Source organism: Panulirus ornatus, chromosome 28, assembly GCF_036320965.1.
Source record: "Panulirus ornatus isolate Po-2019 chromosome 28, ASM3632096v1, whole genome shotgun sequence".
Lineage (NCBI taxonomy): Eukaryota > Metazoa > Arthropoda > Malacostraca > Decapoda > Palinuridae > Panulirus > Panulirus ornatus.
Genome location: NC_092251.1, coordinates 5,650,001 through 5,671,693, shown reverse-complemented (window position 1 = coordinate 5,671,693; position 21,693 = coordinate 5,650,001). Strand labels below are relative to the sequence as shown.

General features: G+C 46.0%; 1 protein-coding gene across 7 annotated transcripts in view; it reads right to left on the bottom strand.

Moving 5' to 3' along the window:
• Positions 1-21,693, bottom strand: part of LOC139757780 (uncharacterized) — a 207,506-nt gene that overhangs the window by 108,677 nt on the left and 77,136 nt on the right. For 2 of the 7 annotated variants that reach the window (XM_071678577.1, XM_071678579.1), the window contains exon 2: positions 12,693-13,640. The exons of the other annotated variants lie outside the window; for them this stretch is intronic. In XM_071678577.1, coding sequence (XP_071534678.1) covers positions 12,693-12,827 — 135 coding nt within the window. In that variant the 5' untranslated portion in view covers positions 12,828-13,640. The remainder of the gene's footprint in view (positions 1-12,692; positions 13,641-21,693) is intronic. 7 annotated transcript variants of the gene reach the window in all.

The following is a 21,693-nucleotide window of genomic DNA, read 5'->3' as shown; positions in this document are numbered from 1 at the left end:
GCCCTTAACCTGAGCCCAGCACCTGTGAAGGCCCGGCGCCCTTAACCTGAGCCCAGCTCCTGTAAGGGCCTGGTGCCCTTAACCTGAGCCCAGCACCTGTGAAGGCCCGGCGCCCTTAACCTGAGCCCAGCACCTGTCAAGGCCTGGTGCCCTTAACCTGAGCCCAGCAACTGCAAGGGCCTGGGAAATGAGCTGATTTGCAGCCTAGTATTTCTCATACCCCCGCAGGACTGTAAGCCATTATCTTATTTAATGAAAGAGAATTATCACTTGCACATTGATTACTGCGCCCACGCGTGCATACGAATACACACACACTCACACATACATACACACACACACACACACACACACACACACACACACATACAAGATATATTCAGAACGTAAATGTGATATGTGTTTATCTCCTTCACTAATTAAATGTTTGTGTTTTCTGGGTATTTTTGAGGCATATGATTGTCTTCTGTTTTTTCCCGTGAGTTGACGTTATGGATAATTGTGTGTGTATGTGTGTGTGTGTGTGTGTGTGTGTGTGTGTGTGTGTGTGTGTGTGTGTGTTGCACTGTGCATGATAGAGCGACTCAATGTCAGCTTTAAAAGCCGCTGGGCAATGTTCTTCTGGTACATGTATTTAGCTGGCCAGGCCTGTGTGGAGACTACTAATTATGAAGGACGCTTTTCTTAACACAGTCCCCTTCCCCCCCATCACCGTCCTACCCTCCAACCCTCGTCCCATTCCCCCAGGAAAAAAAAAAAACCCGTCCTCTGTTTTATAAACCGAATTATAAGGAAGACAGTGCTATGCACTAAACCAGACACTGCTGCCACTGGTACCATTTGTCCTAAGTCTTCCTGTTGCCGACTCCCGTTTTCGACCATAGAGGTGCGACGGACGTGTTTTGTTTATAAAGAAAACGCTTGCTGTTTGCGGCTCCTCATTGTACAGTGTTTGTGTGTGTGTGTGCACTCATGATTGGTGTCTGTCTATTGATTGCGAGTGGAGTATTGGGGGAGACCTAAATGAGGATGGGGGGGGGTGGGGAATAGGGTTTAAGATCAGGAGGTCTCCCCTCCCCAAGGGGATTTCAGAGAGAGAGAGAGAGAGATAGATAGAGAGAGAGAGAGAGAGAGAGAGAGAGAGAGAGAGAGAGAGAGAGAGAGAGAGAGAGAGAGAGATCTTAATGTGTTAAGTCACAACGAAACGCCTACGTGTTTACCAAGCGATGGGAGAATTTATTTGTATCGCAGGTTGAAAAGATGAAGAAAATGCGAGGCGGGGGTAGCGTGGTGGAAAACGGGGTATAATAACTCAACTCTCGTAAGATAAAAGATTTAGAAAAAGAGAGATATACGATCTCCCAGTCTTAGCATAGGTATTATGTAAGTAATCGAACATAATAATCTACACCGATCGTAGTCATCATTTATTCAGCGAAAAGTTTGATGTGTGAAGTACGAATTACGACCATTGTTTACGGTATGGCTCAGTGTGGTGTTCGTTTTCCTAGTAAGATGGGTGTGGTCTTGTATGGGTTCGGCCTGGTGACGCCCCCTCTGGTGTTGTGCTGACGCCTGCAGCCACTCTGCTGATTAAATAACCTTCGTCATTAGCGTCAGCAGCCGAAGGTAACGTTCTTGTTCCGGGAAGACACGCGAGTGCGATGTTTAGAATGATTTCAGTTGCCCCTCGCCACTACCGCACGCGACGACCTTAGTTCGTAGCGGGTCGTCCGTGAAGACCTTTGTTCGGTGTACATACCAGAGTACCGTAATGTTGTCGTGGCGGCGCTCCTGGCGTGTACACACGAGAGAGTGTTTCTGGAAGGTGTGCGTGATCAGTTTTGGTCGCCCTGAGTTTTTTTTTTGAAGCGGTACGGGAGTTTACGATAGTCAGCGATCAACCCTAGGAACGCTTATTATTATTTTTTTTGTTTTTTGTTAAAGTGTCACTTCATTAGATGGATGTGTTGATGAATATGTATACCTGAACAGAGATACGCACATGTATAGACTCCTTCCCGTCAACACACACACACACACACACACACACACACACGCATGTGCGAGAAGACCATATGCTAACGAAAGAGGAAAGGGAGAAGGAATAGTAACAAAAAGACGGGAAGGTGAGGAGATGTAATGACTTAATGGAGAAGACTGGTAACAATGTCTGTGTGGAGTTCCGTAGACTAGCTGTGCTTAAAGCTGAGTATTAACCTTGCAAGCAAGCAAACAAGCAAGCATTCAGAGGGAGTGTTCATCAGAGGCGATAGACGGAGGGAAGAGCAAAACAGAGAAGGTCAGACAATCTAAGCAGAAAGAAGAAAAGAAATAGGTAAAAAGACCAAAAACAAGCGAGAGATTAAAATCGGCCCGTCTACACCTGGGAGAGGTTAGGTGTTGTGAATGTTGAAACCTGAAGATGATGTACACGAGAGCGAGCAACTAGCGGTGATATGGAGTAGAGCTACTGAGTTCAAGGACCGAGTAAGGGAAAAACGGACTCGGTGTTGCAGAAGTGGTGGAGACCATAACCTGATTTCAGGGATGTGTTTTGATCTAATATCTCATGAGGGATTCAAGAAGACAAAGTGGGACAGAGAAGACGATGGAAGAGGGGGATGATTACCCCTCTGATTAAGGGACAGTATTATATCTCAGGAAAAGGTGATTGGATGACTTGATTCAGTCAGTACATCATGGAAAAGTGACTGTAGGGAAGGAGGTACAACACAGATCACAACCAGGAACAGTCAAGGTAAACGAAGCAATGATAAGCACTCTTGTCAACTCCTGATCATTGGGGACTTCAACCGAAAAGATTGATTGGGAGAATTTAGATCCTCAGGGAGATAGAGAGGGTCACGGAGACACAGGGTCTTCAAACAGGAAAACTTTCCTGGATCATCAAGTTACTGCACGTCATAGAATCAAGAGAGACTGACGTGCCGCCATTACTGGATCATTTATTTACACTCTTAGTAGCCATGATCGGTTTGACAATAAGAGACTTGATACGCTAAAGGGAAAGATTCTTGCTATTCATCGTTATGTGGAGACTCAGGAGCAAAAATTGATCAGAGGAAACCAGGTTTGGAGGATATACATTCGTCTTGGAAACACAGATGGCTGGGGGGGGGGGAAGCCGAGACCCCCAAGCGTGGTGAGGCGCAAAGAAATGACAGCTGTCTGGGCCTAAGGAGAGAACCTAGACAGTACTTGAAGTGCTGGCTCACTGGGGAGCCATCACTAACCCACTCCCGATATCGCTTGCAAAAATTTTTACTAATTTCGTGAATATCGCACAAGAGTAACGCTACGCATTGGCTTCCGTTCTGTAGATATTCGTGGAGTACTTTACTTGGGTTGGATCCTGGGGTGTCAGGTTAGTGTGGCGTCCGGCCGCCAGGGGCGAGCGGGTGACGCTCGCTGGCGTGTTGCCATATGAAGAGCAGTTCAATATTGCATGGGCTGTGTCGCAGCTGCTGTTCTAATGTACATAGATCGCGTCCAGCAACACAAAGACGGCATTCCTGATGACCAGAGAAAAAAAGTCTGACACTTTCGAGGAATTTTGTCATTGTTTTCTCCTTCAAAACCAGGCGAGCGTTGACGATCGTCTTTTGTTTTTGTTTTTTTACGCTCACTTTAGTTAACTGGTAACTCTGATTGGTCGGGCCGGGCTCGGCTGAACGTGATTTGTCCATCAGAATTTAGAACAAGGTGTAAAACATTTACAGCGTCTTTTAGCATGTAAAGTATCGCGTACCGCAGTGTCAAGTAATTAGCTAAGTAAATTACCGCGTAGACGCTGGAGCCCGACTGGCCGGGTAATTGTTGCTAATTTTAGCAATTGGACGGTTGGTCAGGCGGTGGCGGTTGTCAAAGGCGTTGGGTTTTGGCTGAAGACTTTCGCTTTGTATGCAAACGATTCGATTTTAGTATCCTGTGCACGTGAGGGCGGCGCCCTGACACGCCAAGCTGATGTGTGACCTGTTGAATGTACAGGCATGATAGATATGTATACCTATCACTGTAAGTGTGGTGCATTCAGCAGTGGTGCATTCAGCAGTGGTGTTAAGTGTGGTGCATTCAACAGTGGTGTTGAGTGTACTTGCATTCGACAGTGGTGTTAAGAGTGGTGAGGTATATACCAAAAACTGCGTGTTTTTTTTTTTCTAAGTGTGGCGAATGCTCGAAAGTAATGGAATTTCAAGCGTGGTGTATTGTTCGCGTTCATGGCGTAAATCGTTAAGTAATTCATAATCATTTATGGTGAGGGTACGAGTGTGTTGGTCTGTGCTTTTTGATAATGGAGGGTTAAGTTTTACTGACGCTCAGGAAACGGAAGATATGATGCTGTTGTGAGAGGACAAGACATCTTACTGTAGGAGGTTCAGGTGACGTTAGGGTTAGGAGTGGACAAGACACTGCAGGAAGAACCCAGCCCTGGTACCCCCACCTCTGGCCGAGGCCGTCCCCCAACCTCCCCTCCACCTCCCTCGTCTCAGACAGTAATGGCTGCATGTCTGATAAAAATTTTATTCCTTTATCTTGTCATGCCATCGTGTGCTTCTTGACGTACAGCTTGTGACATACTTACACTAGTCACGTTTGATTATATATATATATATATATATATATATATATATATATATATATATATATATATATATATATATATATATATATATATATGTGTGTGTGTGTGTGTGTGTGTGTGTGTGTGTGTGTGTGTGCGTTTCTGCAGCAGAGGGAGGACGCGAGTCGGAGGGCAGGAAGGGTGCTGGAGGGAGGGAGGGAAGGAGTGGAGACGGGGAGGAGGAGGGACGGATTACCAAGGTGGTTTGAGTCTCATTAATCACTTGATGATGATCAAGACGGGTCGCCTCAGCAGTGGTAGCTGGCGTGTGGTGGACCCCACCAAAGGACCACTAATAACCACAGTGGTTAAACGACACCACGACCAATGAGGAGGGTGTGGGTGTTGCCTTGGGCATCACTGTCTTCCCTCCATCTGCAAGGGTGGGCACCTACCTACGAGTGCCTACGACGAGGTCTGGCCATGACCGTCCTCCAGCAGATGTACAACCTCGACGAAGACACACCAGGTCTTCTGTTATCTGGCGCTCCCATGTACTCTTGTGTACCACCACCACCACGGGCAATAAGACACCTTTGCAGATTCGCTTCTGCCACACTGGCATTTTTTCTGTAACTCCTCCTCTTCCTCTTCTTCTTCCTCTTTCTCTTCTTCTTCTTCTTCTTCTTCTTCTTCTTCTTCTTCTTCTTCTTCTTTTCTTCTAACTTTTCTTCTTCCTCTTTCTTCTTCCTCTTTTTCTTTTTCTTCTTTTCTTCTTGTTTTAAGTCGTTGTCTTCCCAGAGACGCCTGACTCATACATACGATAATTAGGACTTTTTGGAATATTAGATCCTAATCACCATAGCAGCATTCTTTGGTGACCACTGACCATGAGGAGGGGAAAAAATATGTCAGGAATGTTTCGTCCGTTAATTACTTCCTGGTTCTTGTCATTGTGTGTATGTGTGTGTGTGTGTGTGTGTGTGTGTGTGTGTGTGTGTGTGTGTGTGTGTGTGGTGGTCCTTGGCATAGTGGCTGGCGGGTTGGGAGGTATGTACCCCGAAGTGCGGGGCAGACAGGAGAGCACTGTGGGTCAGCAGTTCACAGGGGTCCTTGGTACATCATCTTGATCCTCCCTCTCTCTCTCTCTCTCTCTCTCTCTCTCTCTCTCTCTCTCTCTCTCTCTCTCTCTCTCTCTCTCTCCACTACGATCGTTCGCCCTTCCTCTTTGGCAGTCTACGATGCTTAATTCTCCCTCTTCCTTCCCTCCCTCACTCTCTCTCCCTCCCGCCTCTCCTCTCTCTCTCTCTCTCTCAAAGCAGACATTCCACACGTTCAACAGGTCGCGCGCGCCTCTCTAACGTAGCGTGTGGTCGGATCCCATGATGAAATGCTCTCCGTTCCTCACAGTTTGTTCAGGAGGGACTTCGGGACAACACACGCCTCCCTCCCTCCCTCCCTTCCTTCCCTCCCTCCCTCATTATCATCCCTCACACAGCACTGTAAAGTGACGTTCCATCATGGTATCCGTCACGTCTTAGGAATCTCCATTACAGGGAGTGGAAGGGAATTTTTTTTTTTAATCCACCGTCCCTCCATTACCCTAGTGGATGATCACGTAATATTTAGACAGTCGTTCGTCACGTAACGAGTTATGGTCATTCATTGCAACTACAGGTGATTACAGGGACGGGTCGTGGGGGGGAAAGTGTTTGATACAAGGGCTTCCGTTGCGGAGGGAATGTTGCGATGAGGTTGGTTACATAACGACTACATATTACAGGTGTAAGGTTAATTGAGGATCAGTTATGACATCGTCTGTTCGAAGTAAGTCGTGGACTCATGGGGTGGAAGGAAGCAGAGCAGGTACCCCTGTGTTGGCAAGAGAGCAGTTACCCCTGTGTTGGCAGGAAAGCAGTTACCCCTGTGTTGGAAGTAGAAAAGTTACCCCCTGTGTTGGTAGGGGAGCAGTTACCCCTGTGTTGGCAGGGGAGGAGGTACCCCTTGTACCATTGTAAGTGTGGAACATGGAATACGTGGTGGAATGGAGGGAGGTGGGGTGCATGGGGGGGGGGGGGAGGCAACGCTGACTCAAGTTCGTGTGAAACTGTATAAAAGTCATTTCGTTAGCGTGACTCATTAACGCGAGAGATAATTGAACGGAGACGTAATGATACTTATTAATGCGTTTAAATCAACACGGATTTCATGTTTTTTTTTTCTGATTGAGAATACACGGTATACAGTGCTTCACTATATATATATATATATATATATATATATATATATATATATATATATATATATATATATGTGTGTGTGTGTGTGTGTGTGTGTGTGTGTGTGTGTGTGTGTGTTACTTTTCGACTGCTAACCAATTAGTGATATATGTTTGATGTATTCGGTCTGTATGGTATATTTTAGTTCATAAAGTACAAGATTTGTGCTAAGGTTGAACCGTTGCACTACATGGTATGTGGATCAAATTTACATTTAGATTCCAATTCATGGTCAGCAATTCTCTTCTCAAGAGAAAGGGCGACTTCACCGCTTGGCAAGTGTCCGTTGGTTAATTGCAGTTTGTAATCCTACGTAGCCACTGTTCATGGACGACCAGGGATGTAGTGTGGCTGGGATGAAGGCTAGCATGGTGAGGAGTGGCTGGGGTGAAGGCTAGCATGGTGAGGAGTGGCTGGGGGTGAAAGCTAGCATGGTGAGGAGTGGCTTGGGGGTCGAGTGAGTGAGTGGGAGTGAGGGGCTGCTCCTCCGCCTCCAAGGGGGGTACTGTACGGCTGCCTGCCGCGTGAAATGTGACATGCAGTACTGGACACCTTGCTGTCGCCTCCTCCCTCCCACTGTGTGCTCTGTGCGTGTGTGTGTGTGTGTGTGTAAGGAAGGACACAGACACAAGCACAGATCAATAGTACACCCTGGTGTTGGTCACGGGTGCCAGGGAGACGGTCGAGGCTGGTGGTGTTTTCCTTGTCACGGGCGGTGGTGACTTGCGACACCCGTCGCTGTCTCACGGCGGACGCCTCCCTCCTCCCTGCCACTAGACTTTTACCACACTATTCTGTGGGTATCTGATCTCCTCCGCCGTCACAGATAGCCTCGGAAGGCCCCAGTGGTCTTTTCCTGTTTGAATTCCTTATGTATTCCTTTGTATACATATTCCTACCCTCACCGTGGTCTGCTCAGACGGGATCTTGTATTCTCGGGTATTGATGCATTCGCTCTGGGTCTGTCCGGGCCGTTGTCCAGCGATTGTCAGTCGTGTTCGGGATGGCCTGCGATATCTTGCCCCCAAACACCTCAAGTCCTGCCGGACGCTCAACCTCCCTGCATGACTTCTCGCCAGACGATGGTGTCAAGGGAGCGGGACAGAGCGCATATCACTATCAAAATCACATCAAGGATTTATCCTGACCTCTGGGGACTCTAGTTAAGCCTGGCCATTATGTGTATTTAACCAGCGTGATGGTCCAATTGCCTTTTTTTTTTTTCATAATGGTCATTCCGGTGTGTAAACAGTTAATTAAGCGGTACGTAATTGCTTGACAAAGTAGTGCAGTTGTTACTAATTTGCCAGCCTGGTGAATGACCGTAATTATCATCAATAACCTTGACTCGCCAGTTCCCCTCAACCATCCTTAATTAGCGCCTCGTGTCGCTGGGGGTCAGGTAGATTGTTGATGTGGGCCGCCTTCCCTGGTGGACCTTCTGCAAGAGCTGTTTGGACAACCGGGACTTTTGAATCATTCCCGACGGCTGTGCATGGGGCAAGGGATGCGTCAGGTCCCGGCGCTACCTCCGTGGTGTATCGCGGTCCCGTAACGCATTCAAGGGTCGCCCGGGGTCGAGCCCACCATAGGTTCGAATTCTTGTCTTGGTCGTCGGTCCACAGTCAACTCAGCTGTTCTTCCTCTAGACTCAAGAAAGAGAGTGGTTTCACTGTCTGTTTCCACGTCCATCATCTCGAAGTGGCCGAGCCGAACGATAGATTCCATACGAATTGGTCATGTTGTTTTCAGACATTGGGTTCCACTCGTCTGTCATCTCCACGCCCCTCTGTCCTCCGTTACACATATGGCTACACGAATTTACACGAGTTTTGCACAGCCCCTGCCCGTGGGAGATGGACCACAGCCCCTCTGCCATCCCTAAACCTACCTGGGGACAAGTAATGTTCAGTTAGCTTCACAGGCCTGTCTGTCACCCACTGATACCCCAACGCATTGCAAGTACACTGCACGTGAAGTGTAGCTCCCTCGTCATTAATAGTGCCATATTACCACCTCACATTTCCACACTGACAGTTCCTTTTTTTTTTTCCCTAGAAGCATATTACATACCCTGAGCTGCTCAGTCCTTACACACACACACACACACACACACACACACACACACACACACACACACACACCATCATCACCGGGTCCTTCCTCCTCCTCCTCCTCCCCCCCCCCATCATACCTACGTTCGGTGTCGATGTTATGGAGAGTCACAAGGATTTTCGCAGTACCAGGGTTCGATCCCTCTTACTCGATAGCCCCTTACCTCCTCCAAACGTCCTTGAGAGTAATCTGCCACGACCCCCACCCCACCCATCTCTCCCTCTCCCGTCTCTTGGCAGAAAATAGACTTTTGATGTATTTTTCTGAACACTGGACGACTGCACTGCACACACACTCGTCCTTGACCATGTGACCCGTGATGGTAAGCCCACATGACCAAAGGGCGCCGCCCTCCTGAATGCCCGACCCGTTGACTTACACCAGGGGGCTTGGGGGGGGGGGGGGCGATCCCGGGGGTGTGCTCTCTCGCTCCCCCTCCCCTGTGTATTTGACCTTCCCTCCCTCCTCCAGAGGCGATTGTTTACACCGCCAACACACCACACATCCCCCCGTGACGTCACGCATGCAACATTGAAAACACACTCCAATATTGACGCATCGACGCCACCGCTGTGCTGGGCTGTGGGGGGCTGCCCCACCACCACCACCACCTCCGTCGTAAGTGACAGGGGCACCACCTCCGCCCGGCGGCTCCGTACACCCTGTGGTGGTGGCGGCTTCCGCGCCGTTGAATCTGATCCGCTCGAAAGTCTTGGCAAACGCTGGCTGGCCCCGCGGGCCATTGGCGGCGGGTGGGTTGGGGCTCGGGGTTGGGGGGTGTCGGTGCCCTCGCCCCGTCTCCACATCCCCCCCCCCCTCTCTCTCTCTCTCTCTCTCTCTCTCTCTCTCTCTCTCTCTCTCTCTCTCTCTCTCTCTCTCTCTCTAGCACTGCTCAGGTGTGTCGTCGGTCGTCAGTCATTACAGCAAGTGAGGCGGACGGACGTGGGTATCGAACGTCGTGGCTTGACGTCACGGCCTCGCCCAGCCTCCAGACACGCTGAGTAAATTGTGTTGTTTTGGAGACTGAGATGTGTGTGTGTGTGTGTGTGTGTGTGTGTGTGTGTGTGTGTGTGTGTGTGTAAGGGTGTGTGCGTGTGTGTGTGTGTGTGTGTGTGCGCGTGATTGCCATTGCTATATTTGTGTGACTATTTGTGTGTTACGAGGAGAGAGAGAGAGAGAGAGAGAGAGAGAGAGAGAGAGAGAGAGAGAGAGAGAGAGAGAGAGAGAGAGAGATTTCTCCTCGTGTGTGTGCGCGCGTGTGTGTGTGTGTTTGAGAGAGAGAGAGAGAGAGAGAGAGAGAGAGAGAGAGAGAGAGAGAGAGAGAGAGAGAGAGAGAGAGAGAGAGTCGTATCACAAGTAATGTTTTATCATTTTTTTTACTTTTCTGTTTAACTCAATCGAGCAACAGACGGTGATGGCCACTGAACTGTGAGCCATATGATAATTCAGTCTCTCAAGAAATACAGTAGATGGTGGTGTATTGTGCAAGAAATACAATAGATGGTGGTGTATTGTGCAAGAAATACAGTAGATGGTTTTGTATTGTGCAAGAAACGCAGTAGATGGTACAGTATATCATGCAAGAAATACCGTAGATGATGCTGTATTATGCAGGAAATACAATAGATGATGCTGTATTATGCAAGATATACAATAGATGATGTTGCGTTATGCAAGAAATGCAGTAGATGATATTGTATATTATGATACAGGACTGCAGACAGTAGTTTGGGGGGGGGGGGTGTTCTACATACATTAATTACCTTTACGACAGTGAGTTCCATAATCACCTTTGCAACTTTGGCTTCCCAAATTACCCTTGCAACGATGGTTTCCCTGATGATCATTACAACAGTGCCTTTGCTAATTACCCTTTCAACAGTGGTTTCCTAATTCCCCTTTCAACAGTAGTTTTCTAATTGCTCTTTCAACAGTGGTTTCCTAATTGCTCTTTCAACCGTGGTTTCCTAATTACCATTTCAACAGTGGTTTCCTAATTGCTCTTTGAACAGTGGTTTCCTAATTGCTCTTTCAACAGTAGTTTTCTAATTGCTCTTTCAACAGTAGTTTCCTAATTGCTCTTTCAAAAGTGGTTTCCTAATTACCCTTAAAACCATGGCTTTCGTAATTACTCTTTTAGTAGTGGCTGTCCTAATTACCCTTAACAACACTGGCTTTCCCAATTACTCTTAAGACAGTTATTTCTACTTTCCATGACGTATAGCATCTTCTTTTCCCCACTCCCATTACCGCATTCCCACCTTATCAAGGCGTGAGTTTGTCACTGTTATGACCCGCGGTCGGATGATGCAGAAGGATCATCAAATACGACCAACAACCCGTTGTTTGACGTTGCTCCGACAAGAATAACATATACACGTTTGTCTAATTACGTGGTGGAATTCCTAGTGTGTAACGTGTGTCTCGGGCAGTAATCGCAGGCTCCCGGATATGATTTCAACACGTTGAATGAAAGACAGGGAGGGAGAAGCACTTTTTTTTCTTTGCTGGTTGTGACGCGCAGGTTCCTCTCTCTCTCTCTCTCTCTCTCTCTCTCTCTCTCTCTCTCTCTCTCTCTCTCTCTCTCTCTCTCTCTCCGGCTGGCTGGGTCGGAGCCTAGCGTGAGCAGTTGATCAGGGAGACCTGCCCGGGATAATGAGCCTCATCGGCTCTGTTTAATCGGCCATTATGGTAAGTTAGGGAGGGGTCAGGCGGACGCCCTCTGTGTCGCCCCACCTCACCCAACCCCTCCCCGTGTGTGTGTGTGTGTTGTGTGTGTGTGTGTGTGTGTGTGTGTGTGTGCGTGTGGTAGACTTCAGTCCTACTGAGTTAATTGGCTATCGTTCAAGGAGCTGTGTGTCTCGGCATCATCTTCGTTGGTCTGTCTGTCCTCAAGGTCCTCAACCATGTAGATTCGACACTCGATTTAAACCAGCAGAATCATGTAGCAAATTTTTATTTACAAGAACAATCATGCACATAGTCTTCCCTTCTCTACAGTAATAAGAAAATATATATATATATATATATATATATATATATATATATATATATATATATATATATATATATATATATATATATATATATATATATATATATGCACTCAGAAACATGCATGGGGCTGGTTACCTACCGTCACCATACGTGTTCATGACGGCACAAGCTGCTACAAACAGACTCACCTTTGCACAGCTGTCTTCAGAGAAGCCCCTCTCTCTCTCTCTCTAGTAGCAGTAGCAGCAATACGTACGTACCTGTGATGGATCCTGCAGGACGGGAGGGAGGAAGCAAGAAGACACACACACACACACACACACACACACACACACTCAGAAGGAGAGGCAAAGAGACACGCTGGTCCTGTTTCCACAATAGCTGTCGTGGTTTTGAGGTTTCAAGTGTTGGGCCATCGAGTGTGCTACCCTGGTGTGGTCCGGGACGTACCATTAGCCCCTGGAGGGTGGTCAGAGATGACCCCCCCACCCCCACCCTCAGAGCTAAAGCTATGGTTCTTAGGTGGTGTGGTGGGCTTGGGCTTGTGGACAGAGCCGCACCACTACTGTAGGAGGGATGGGATGAGCGGGCGAGGTTCCTCGTGCGTCCTGAGGCACGTGAGTCCCCTCTCAAACACACCCACGCCCACCCCCTCTGTGTGTGTGTGTGTGTGTGTGTGGGGTTAGGACCGGCGGGTCGCTCCCGCCCAAGCTTACCTTGATGGGGTTATACCGCGGGAAGGGCTTGATGGGCTTCCTGGCCACGTGGGGCGGGAGGCTTCCCAGCGGCACCGGCTTCTTGCCCCGGTGCTTCTTGGCCCTCTTATTACGGACGTAGAGAGCGGCCTGCATGCTGGCCTCGACAAGTGCACACCACACTCAACACAAGACAGTCAAGTCAAGTCAGCGGGGGCTGGGCTCATCATCGCTCGGTCAAGGGAGGTCATAAGGACAGGCTCGCTGAAGACTCGTGCATACGCGTCCGCCTCACCCACGTAGCCGTCGCCGCCGCCGACGCCGACGACGACCGTGCCATGACAACAACTGAGTCTGTGCCACTTTTTGTAGTGAGCTCAGTTGAGGAAGTAGTAGTGGTGGTGGTAGTGGTGGTGGTGGTGGTAGGTGTAAGTGTAAGTAGATGTGGTAGTAGGTGTAGGTGTGGTGGTGGAGGTGGTGGTGGTGGTAGTCCTTGTGAGGGAGTCTTCGGTGGACGGCGAGAAGGAGGAGGAGTAGGAGGAGGAGGAGGAGATAAGAGATGTTCAGGCAGGCTGAAGTGATGTGGTGATGGTTGTAGATCGGTGGTTGGTTAAGTCGCGATCAGGGGTGGTTAGTAGTCGTGGTGATGGTTAGTGAGTGGTGGTAGTCGGGTGCCAGAGAAGGTAGTAATAGTAGTAATAGTAGTAGTAGTAGTAGTAGTAGTAGTAGTAGTAGTAGTAATAGTAGTGATTTAAAATCGCCCCTCCACCGGGGTATATGAGCCGTCGAAGGAGGTGGTGGTGGTGGTGGTGTGGTGGTGGTAGTGGTGGTGTGGTGGTGGTAGTGGTGATGTGGTGGTGGTAGTGGTGATGTGGTGGTGGTAGTGGTGATGTGGTGGTGGTAGTGTGGTGGTGGTAGTAGTGGTCTTTAAGCACCGCCCAGTCTCCTCTGGTGTGCGTGGGACCTCTCCTGGAGAAGGAAAGAGAAGACAAAGGGCGCACGTCATGACGGACACCATTGCAAAGCTGCACGGGAGACCAAGTCCAAAAAAAAAAAGTAATAAAAGATAAAAAAAAGAGATATAAAAAAAAGAGAGACATGACATAACATACCACACTTAGCACCACAAACTCTGTATTAGGCCTAGAGCTTCGTTACTCGTGATAACATCCGACCGAACTTAAAAAAGACAAGATGCTCCTACTACATTACACTGGTCTGGTTTATATATATATATATATATATTTTTTTTTTCTTCTTCTCTCTCTAAATGAACTGTAAAATGTACTGACTAAAGTTACTAATGTAGTACTTTGGGAGGGGGGTGAAGAGGGAGAGAGAGAGAGAGAGAGAGAGAGAGAGAGAGAGAGAGAGAGAGAGAGAGAGAGAGAGAGAGAGAGAGATTTATGTAGTACTTGTGAGAGGGAGAGAATTACTAATGTAGTGAGAGAGAGAGAGAGAGAGAGAGAGAGAGAGAGAGAGAGAGAGAGAGAGAGAGAGAGAGAGAGAGAGAGAGAGAGAGAGAGAGAAGTTACTTATGTAGTCCTTAGAGGAGAATGAGTGAGAGCAAGAGAGAGAGAGAGAGAGAGAGAGAGAGAGAGAGAGAGAGAGAGAGAGAGAGAAGTTACTTATGTAGTCCTTAGAGTAGAATGAGAGAGAGCTAGAGAGAGAGAGAGAGAGAGAGAGAGAGAGAGAGAGAGAGAGAGAGAGAGAGAGAGAGAGAGAGTGAGAGAGAGAGAGAGAATAACCAGAGGACACAAACAATAAAACACTCTACAAATCTAGAGAGATGAAGTAGAGGTTAAACTAGAGACGGAGAACTTGAGGTTAAAATTAACTTGGGGTTATAATTAACATTAAGACAAGGTGCAGGTGTTAACATGCTCCCTGGGCCCCGTCTGGTTTGTGTGGGAAAGTTGTATTGTCAGTGATTAGTGTGGGAAGGGTATACTGTCAGTAGGGGTTAGTGTGGGAAGGATATACTGTCAGTAGGGGTTAGTGTGGGAAGGATGTGCTGTCAGTAGGGGTTAGTGTGGGAAGGGTATACTGTCAGTAGGGGTTAGTGTGGGAAGGATGTGCTGTCAGTAGGGGTTAGTGTGGGAAGGGTATACTGTCAGTAGGGGTTAGTGTGGGAAGGATATGCTGTCAGTAGGGGTTAGTGTGGGAAGGATATGCTGTCAGTAGGGGTTAGTGTGGGATGGGTATACTGTCAGTAGGGGTTAGTGTGGGAAGGGTATACTGTCAGTAGGGGTTAATGTGGGAAGGGTATACTGTTAATAAAGGTTAGTGTGGGAAGGATGTATTATCTCTAGAGGTATATGTGGGAAAGGTATACTGCCATTAGGGAAAATTGTGGGAAAGGTGTACTCCCACCAGTGATCTGTTGGGAAAGGTATGTTGCCACCAGGGATTAATGTGGGAAGAGTATTCTGCCATCAGGGATTAGTTTGGAAAGGGTTTACTCCTAGCAGGGGTCAGTGTAGGAAGGGTATACTCCCATTAGGGGTCAGTGTGGGAGGGGTATACTCCCATCAGGGGTCAGTGTGGGAGGGGTATACTCCCATCAGGGGTCAGTGTGGGAGGGGTATACTCCCAGCAGGGGTTAGTGTGGGAGGGGTATACTCCCAGCAGAGGTCAGTGTAGGAAGGGTATACTCCCAGCAGGGGTCAGTGTGGGAAGGGTATACTCCCAGCAGAGGTCAGTGTAGGAAGGGTATACTCCCAGCAGGGGTCAGTGTGGGAAGGGTATACTCCCAGCAGAGGTCAGTGTAGGAAGGGTATACTCCCAGCAGGGGTCAGTGTGGGAAGGGTATACTCCCAGCAGGGGTCAGTGTGGGAAGGATATACTCCCAGCAGGGGTCAGTGTAGGAAGGGTATACTCCCAGCAGGGGTCAGTGTGGGAGGGGTATACTCCCATTAGGGGTCAGTGTGGGAAGGGTATACTCCAACCAGGGGTCAGTGTAGGAAGGGTATACTCCCATTAGGGGTCAGTGTGGGAAGGTTATACTCCCGGCAGGGTCAGTGTGGGAAGGGTATACTCCCAGCAGAGGTCAGTGTAGGAAGGGTATACTCCCAGCAGGGGTCAGTGTGGGAAGGGTATACTCCCAGCAGGGGTCAGTGTGGGAAGGGTTTGCTCCCAGCAGGGGTCAGTGTGGGAAGGGTTTGCTCCCAGCAGGGGTCAGTGTGGGAAGGGTATGCTCCCAGCAGAGGTCAGTGTAGGAAGGGTATTGCCACTAGGGGCTAGCTCGGAGGGTCATGCAGATCATGCAAGTGTGAGAAGGTATTAAGCAAACATTTAGTCATGCAGACATACAGCCGACCAGCTCCATCGTACCCCTCATGCAGGGACGTAGGTTTTTCCCATCATGCAGAGCGCAGGAGCTTGTACTCGTTGCTTGTAACAGACGGTTCTACAAGGGACTTGTACGCCCTGAGTGACCAATGAAGCCTTTTCATTCCACATAGTATATGGGAATCTCTCTATTCACGAGTATGTCTACTGAGTATAACGAGAGCATTACGTGGCGGCACGTCACAAAGATGGTATACTTGAGGACAGTTTTTTTTTTTAGCTTACCATGTTATCAAACGTTGAGGTCTGTCTTTCTGCCTATATGTCTATCTTATCTATCGTCATTAACTCCATTCGCACGGCGTCACAGAGGTTGGTGTACCTTTACCTTCTTACTTCGGGTTCCTCTGTCCTGCTCGCACACATGGGTGTGCAAGTGGGACGGGAGGAGGGTGAGTGGTTCCAGGTGAGGATGGGTCTGCGTCTACGATGTGTGATGTCACCGTGGCGCTTTGTTCTGTTCATGAACGGGTTGGTGACGGAGGTAAATCTTGGGAGAGAGAGGGGCGGGACAACAGTATGCTGGGAATGAGGTAGAGGGGCGAGCATGGGGGAATGAGTCAGTTGCTGTTTGTAGATGACACGGCTCTGCTGGCAGACTCCTGAGAGAAACTCTGGTTGTCTTAAGTGTGGGAGTGTGTGTGTGTGAAAGAACTTGAAGGAAGAGGATTATATTAAGTACATGGAAGTGGACTTGGTAGCGGATGAAACTATGGAAGTTAAAGTGAATTATAGGATGGTAGAGGAGGGGCTAAGGTCTTTGGTGCATTGAGATGTGTGTGGAAGGAGAGGTCAGCGTCTGTTAGGGCAAAGATACATATGTTTGAAGATGTAGCAGTTCCACCCGACGGTGTTGTATAGATCTGAGTCTTGGGCCCTAAATGCGAAAGAGTGTAAGGTGGATGGGCTGGAAACGAAATGCATGAGGACATTACGCGTTTGAGGAGGGTTGATCGTGTAAGGAATGACAGTGTGGAAACAATTGATGTAGGAAGCACGTTCTGTTTGAGAGAGAGAGGTGGCCAGGGTGTGCTGGAGTGGTTTAGACATATTTAGAGGATAGGTGGAAAAGGAGTAAGAGGATATGTGTGTCGGAAGTAGGGGAAGCTAAGGGAGGAGAAGACCGAGGAGATGGAAAAATAAAGTTAAAGAGGCTTCGGGGTATCGGGGCCCGAACATTCAGGAGGGTGAGAGGCATGCATGGTATGGAATGCATTTGATTAATGTGGTATCTGGGGGCTATAACTCGCCAGTGTGTGTAAGTGTGTGTGTGTGTGTGTGTGTGTGTGTGTGTGTGTGTGTGTGTGTGTGTGTGTGAGTCCAACCGTATCACGAGTAGAGTTCCTTCTTATTCCTCGAACATTATAATTCTCTATTGACCCGTAACGATAAATTCCTCTGCAACAGTAGACTATCACACACACAAAAAACATGAGAGTACAACCCTTATAGCTTGTAATGTATGGATCTTTATACATAGTGCCAACTTGTGTGATCATGTGTGATGATGTATATCATTATACAGCACGTCAGACGGACATACCTTGCCAAAGCCTAGATAGACATATGTTAGAGGTGAGCCTCATTATACCTACATGATAGACAGGTGTAGCCTTATCATACTTACATCATAGACAAGTATAGTCTTATCATACACAAGTGTAGTCTCATAATACTTACATTAGAGGCACGTTTGATATCATAATACATTACAGGCAGTGTACGCTGCTCTTACACTATGGGCAAGTAAAACCTCATGGTACTTACATGATAAGAGCCTTATAGTCATCATACTTACAAGTATAGTCTCACCTTACTTTATTGAGAAATATATTCGTCATACTTTTATTATAGGCAAATATATTATCATCATACCTAGAGAAGTATAGCCATCATACTTATGTTATAGACAAGTATAGTCCTCCTCTTACTATTATAGGCAAGTATAACTATCATACTTACTTTACAGGCAAATGTGGCCTCACCATACCTACATTATGATCAAGTATATCAAGTATATCAAGTATATCAAGTCATATCTTCATCATCCATAATAGGTAAGTAAAAAGTCTCCTCGTGCTTACATTATGGGCTAATGTAATCTCATCATACTTACATCAAAGGTAATTACAGTCATAATTACATTATAGACACGTTTTGTCTCAGATTATAAGCAAAATTCTCCACGGACTTACTTTGTGTACCGGTGTCGTGACGTCATTTATGATATATATATATATATATATATATATATATATATATATATATATATATATATATATATATATATATATATATATATATATATATATACAGTTATTCATTATAGGATCATTCATTATAGACAAGTATAGCGACCTATGATGCAAGTATAGTGATCCCCACGTATAAGGCTATGGTAACAGTGATCCAGTAAAGTTGTAATGCAGGCATAGTGACCCCCTTAGATATGGCTTTAATGCAAGTATAATGACCTCTTTATATAAGGTTGTAATGCAGGTATATTGATCGTGTAATGAAGGTTGTAATGTAAGTATATAGTGACCAATACCTCTGTAATGTAATGCTGTATTTGAGGATGTAATGCAGATGTGGTGCCCACGTAAATAAGGTTGTAACCCAGATATATTGACCTCGTAAACAAGGCTCTAATGCTAGTATAATAACCCTGTATATAGGACACTAAGGGAAGTATGGTGAGCATGTAAATAGGTTGTAAGGTAGTAATATTGACCTCACTAGTAATTTTTCTATGGTATTATATCGTGACTAGGTAAATGGAGTTATAATGACCACATAAAGAGACTCTTCTGTAAATATAATGATAATGTAAATATGGTGACCATGTAAATAAGGCTGTAATGCAGGTATAGGAACCACTCAGATAAGGCTCTAATGTAAGTCTAATGACCCTGTAAAAAAGGCCGTAATGCAAGTATATTGACCCTGTAAAAAAAAGGCCGTAATGCAAGCACAGTGACCACGTAAATATGGCTCTAATGCAAGTATAGTGACCATGTAAAGACGGCTGTATTGGAAGTATGGTGACCCAGTGCATAAGACGATAAAGGAATAATAGTGACCATGTAAATAAAGCTGTAATACAAGTAAGTTACCATGTAAATAAGGCTCTAATGTAAGTATAATGACCCCTGTAAATAAGGCTGTAATTCAAATATGGTGACCCTGTAAATAAGACTGTGATTTAGATATAGTGACCCTGTAAATAAGGCTGTAATGTACTCATAGTGATCCTGTAAATAAGGCTGTACTGCGATCACAGTGAGCAATTATGCTCTAGTGTGAGAATATCGTGTGGTTGAAATTGCAGAAAGAAATGTCACATTTTATTAAATGAAATGAGAACATAATGCAACTTGCTACTTCTAGTAGGACGAGAAGGTATGATTAGATGGGAGAAGGAGCGTTTTCCTCTGTGAAATATACTGGTGAGACATCCATGTACGTAAAATGAAGGGAAGACACAGAATAATACACAACTTATATTAGTTTCGCCTTCGGGAAAATTTTCTGTGAGCGACGAGCATCGTTTTCTATGATATACTTAAAAATTTCTTTTTTTCTTTATATCATTCGTTTTCTACGAACCGCTTATTGACACACTGTAAACACAAATATTCTTTTCGACTTTGAATTCATAATTTGTTTCACAGGTCGTGGATAATTGATTGTTCTTTGATGTGAGTGTTGCCTCGTTCATTCATTCCTGTAAATATTAGGAAAGTAAAGGCATTTTACTTATTTTTTCTCGCCTGTGAATTCTAGTTCAGTGTTATGAGTCTGTCCCTCATCGTTCAATGGTCGTAAATACTGTATTAATTTACATTTTATTATTCATCGTAGCGCAGTGCTGCTTCTGTTTGTGAATTATTCATTTACATTATTTTTATAATTATTGTTATTTATTAGTATTATTATTATCATTATTATTTTATAAGGAAAAGTAATGTTACTACAACTTTTGCTACTAATAATAATGATGATAATAATAATAATAATAATAATAATAATAATAATAATAATAATAATAATAATAGTAATGATAATGATGATAATAATAAGTAATAATGATAATGATAATAATAATAATGATAATGATAACAATAATAACAAGCTTTCTGATTATAGTATGATAATTGTAGTGATTTATTTAATCTGGTTTATGTTTCGGGGTATCGCAGTAGGTGAGCAGGAGGCACCGTAGTTAAGTTACCCCTGCACCGGCCTGGGGGTCACGAGGAAAACGGGTCAACAAAGAGGCTAAGAATTTATACAGTAGTCACCCCTGCGACAGCCTTGCCTTCGGTCATGAGTGAAAACGGGTTCGTGTTGGGGTCACGCCAGGTGAAAGGTCATGCATTCCCCACCACGGGTAGCGTACATGTCCGCTACGCAAGAGGAGAGAACAGTGTACCTGGTTGTAGTGACACTTGGAGTGTTTTATACAGTATTTTAGGGGAATGATATGCAATGTGTGTACTGTTGTTTATTCTTTGGTTCATACAGTAGTGTATGATAGCAGTAGGGACGGTGTGTGGGTCTCTGCTCATGTCATTGGCTTGCATGATAGTGGTATCCTGGTGCATAGAACAATTTACTACAGGGTAGTGCAATGTACGACATGGCACTGGCAAGTAATGTACTCCATTGTAGTAGATATAGAACGCTGTGGTACAGAGAATTGCCATACTATGTTATGTACATAGATATGTGAAGTGGCTTGCACACACACACACACACACACACACACACACACACACACACACACACACACACACACACAGTTATTAATTTGAATAATTAAATCTCTAATAAGGCGAGGGTACTTAACGAGACACATTGCTGGACACTGTTGTGTAAATCACCCGGTAGATGCGCTGGAAATGATTTACAGTGGCGATAAATCCAGTGGGAGTAATAAACAGGTTAGGTGGGCTGGCTGGCTGGCTGGCTGGCTTGTTGCCCGGTGTGTTAGGTTACGAAGCTCGCGAGTGTCTTCGCTGTGCTACCCCCCGAGCCTAGCCACATTCTCTCTCTTCGGGGGGGAGGAGGCACGTTTTTACGGTCACTATACGCTTTATTGTTGAATTGCGTACAGGTACTGCTTGTCGTGGGCGCGTAGATACTGTATATCGTCCGTCGCATGACTGATAATGACATGACGTAAAAGTAAGAATGAGAAAGAACGGAAACAGAAGAGGTTCGTATGCTGCAGTTTTGCGATAGTTGCGGAGAACGGAGGTCATTTCGTAGAGGTGAATCACGTTCCCTTATGACAATGGTCTTCGTGTATATATATATATATATATATATATATATATATATATATATATATATATATATATATATATATATATATATATATATATATCACAGGACCCCTTTCTGAAAGGGATCTTTTTTTTTTCCAGATCTCTTGTAGCTCCAAGTCTGCGCAACGCTAAGTAGCAGGGACAAGAAGGAGACTTTCGAATCGAGAAGTTCCTTAACGAGACTTTACTGCGCCTCGTCCACTGACGTTGAAAACAAGAAAGACAAAAGCCTCGCCAAAGATGAATATTTCCATTCGCGGAACACGGTGACGCCTATCTATCTATCTATCAATCTATCAAATCTATTTATCTATCAACACGGGAATTCGTTACCTCAT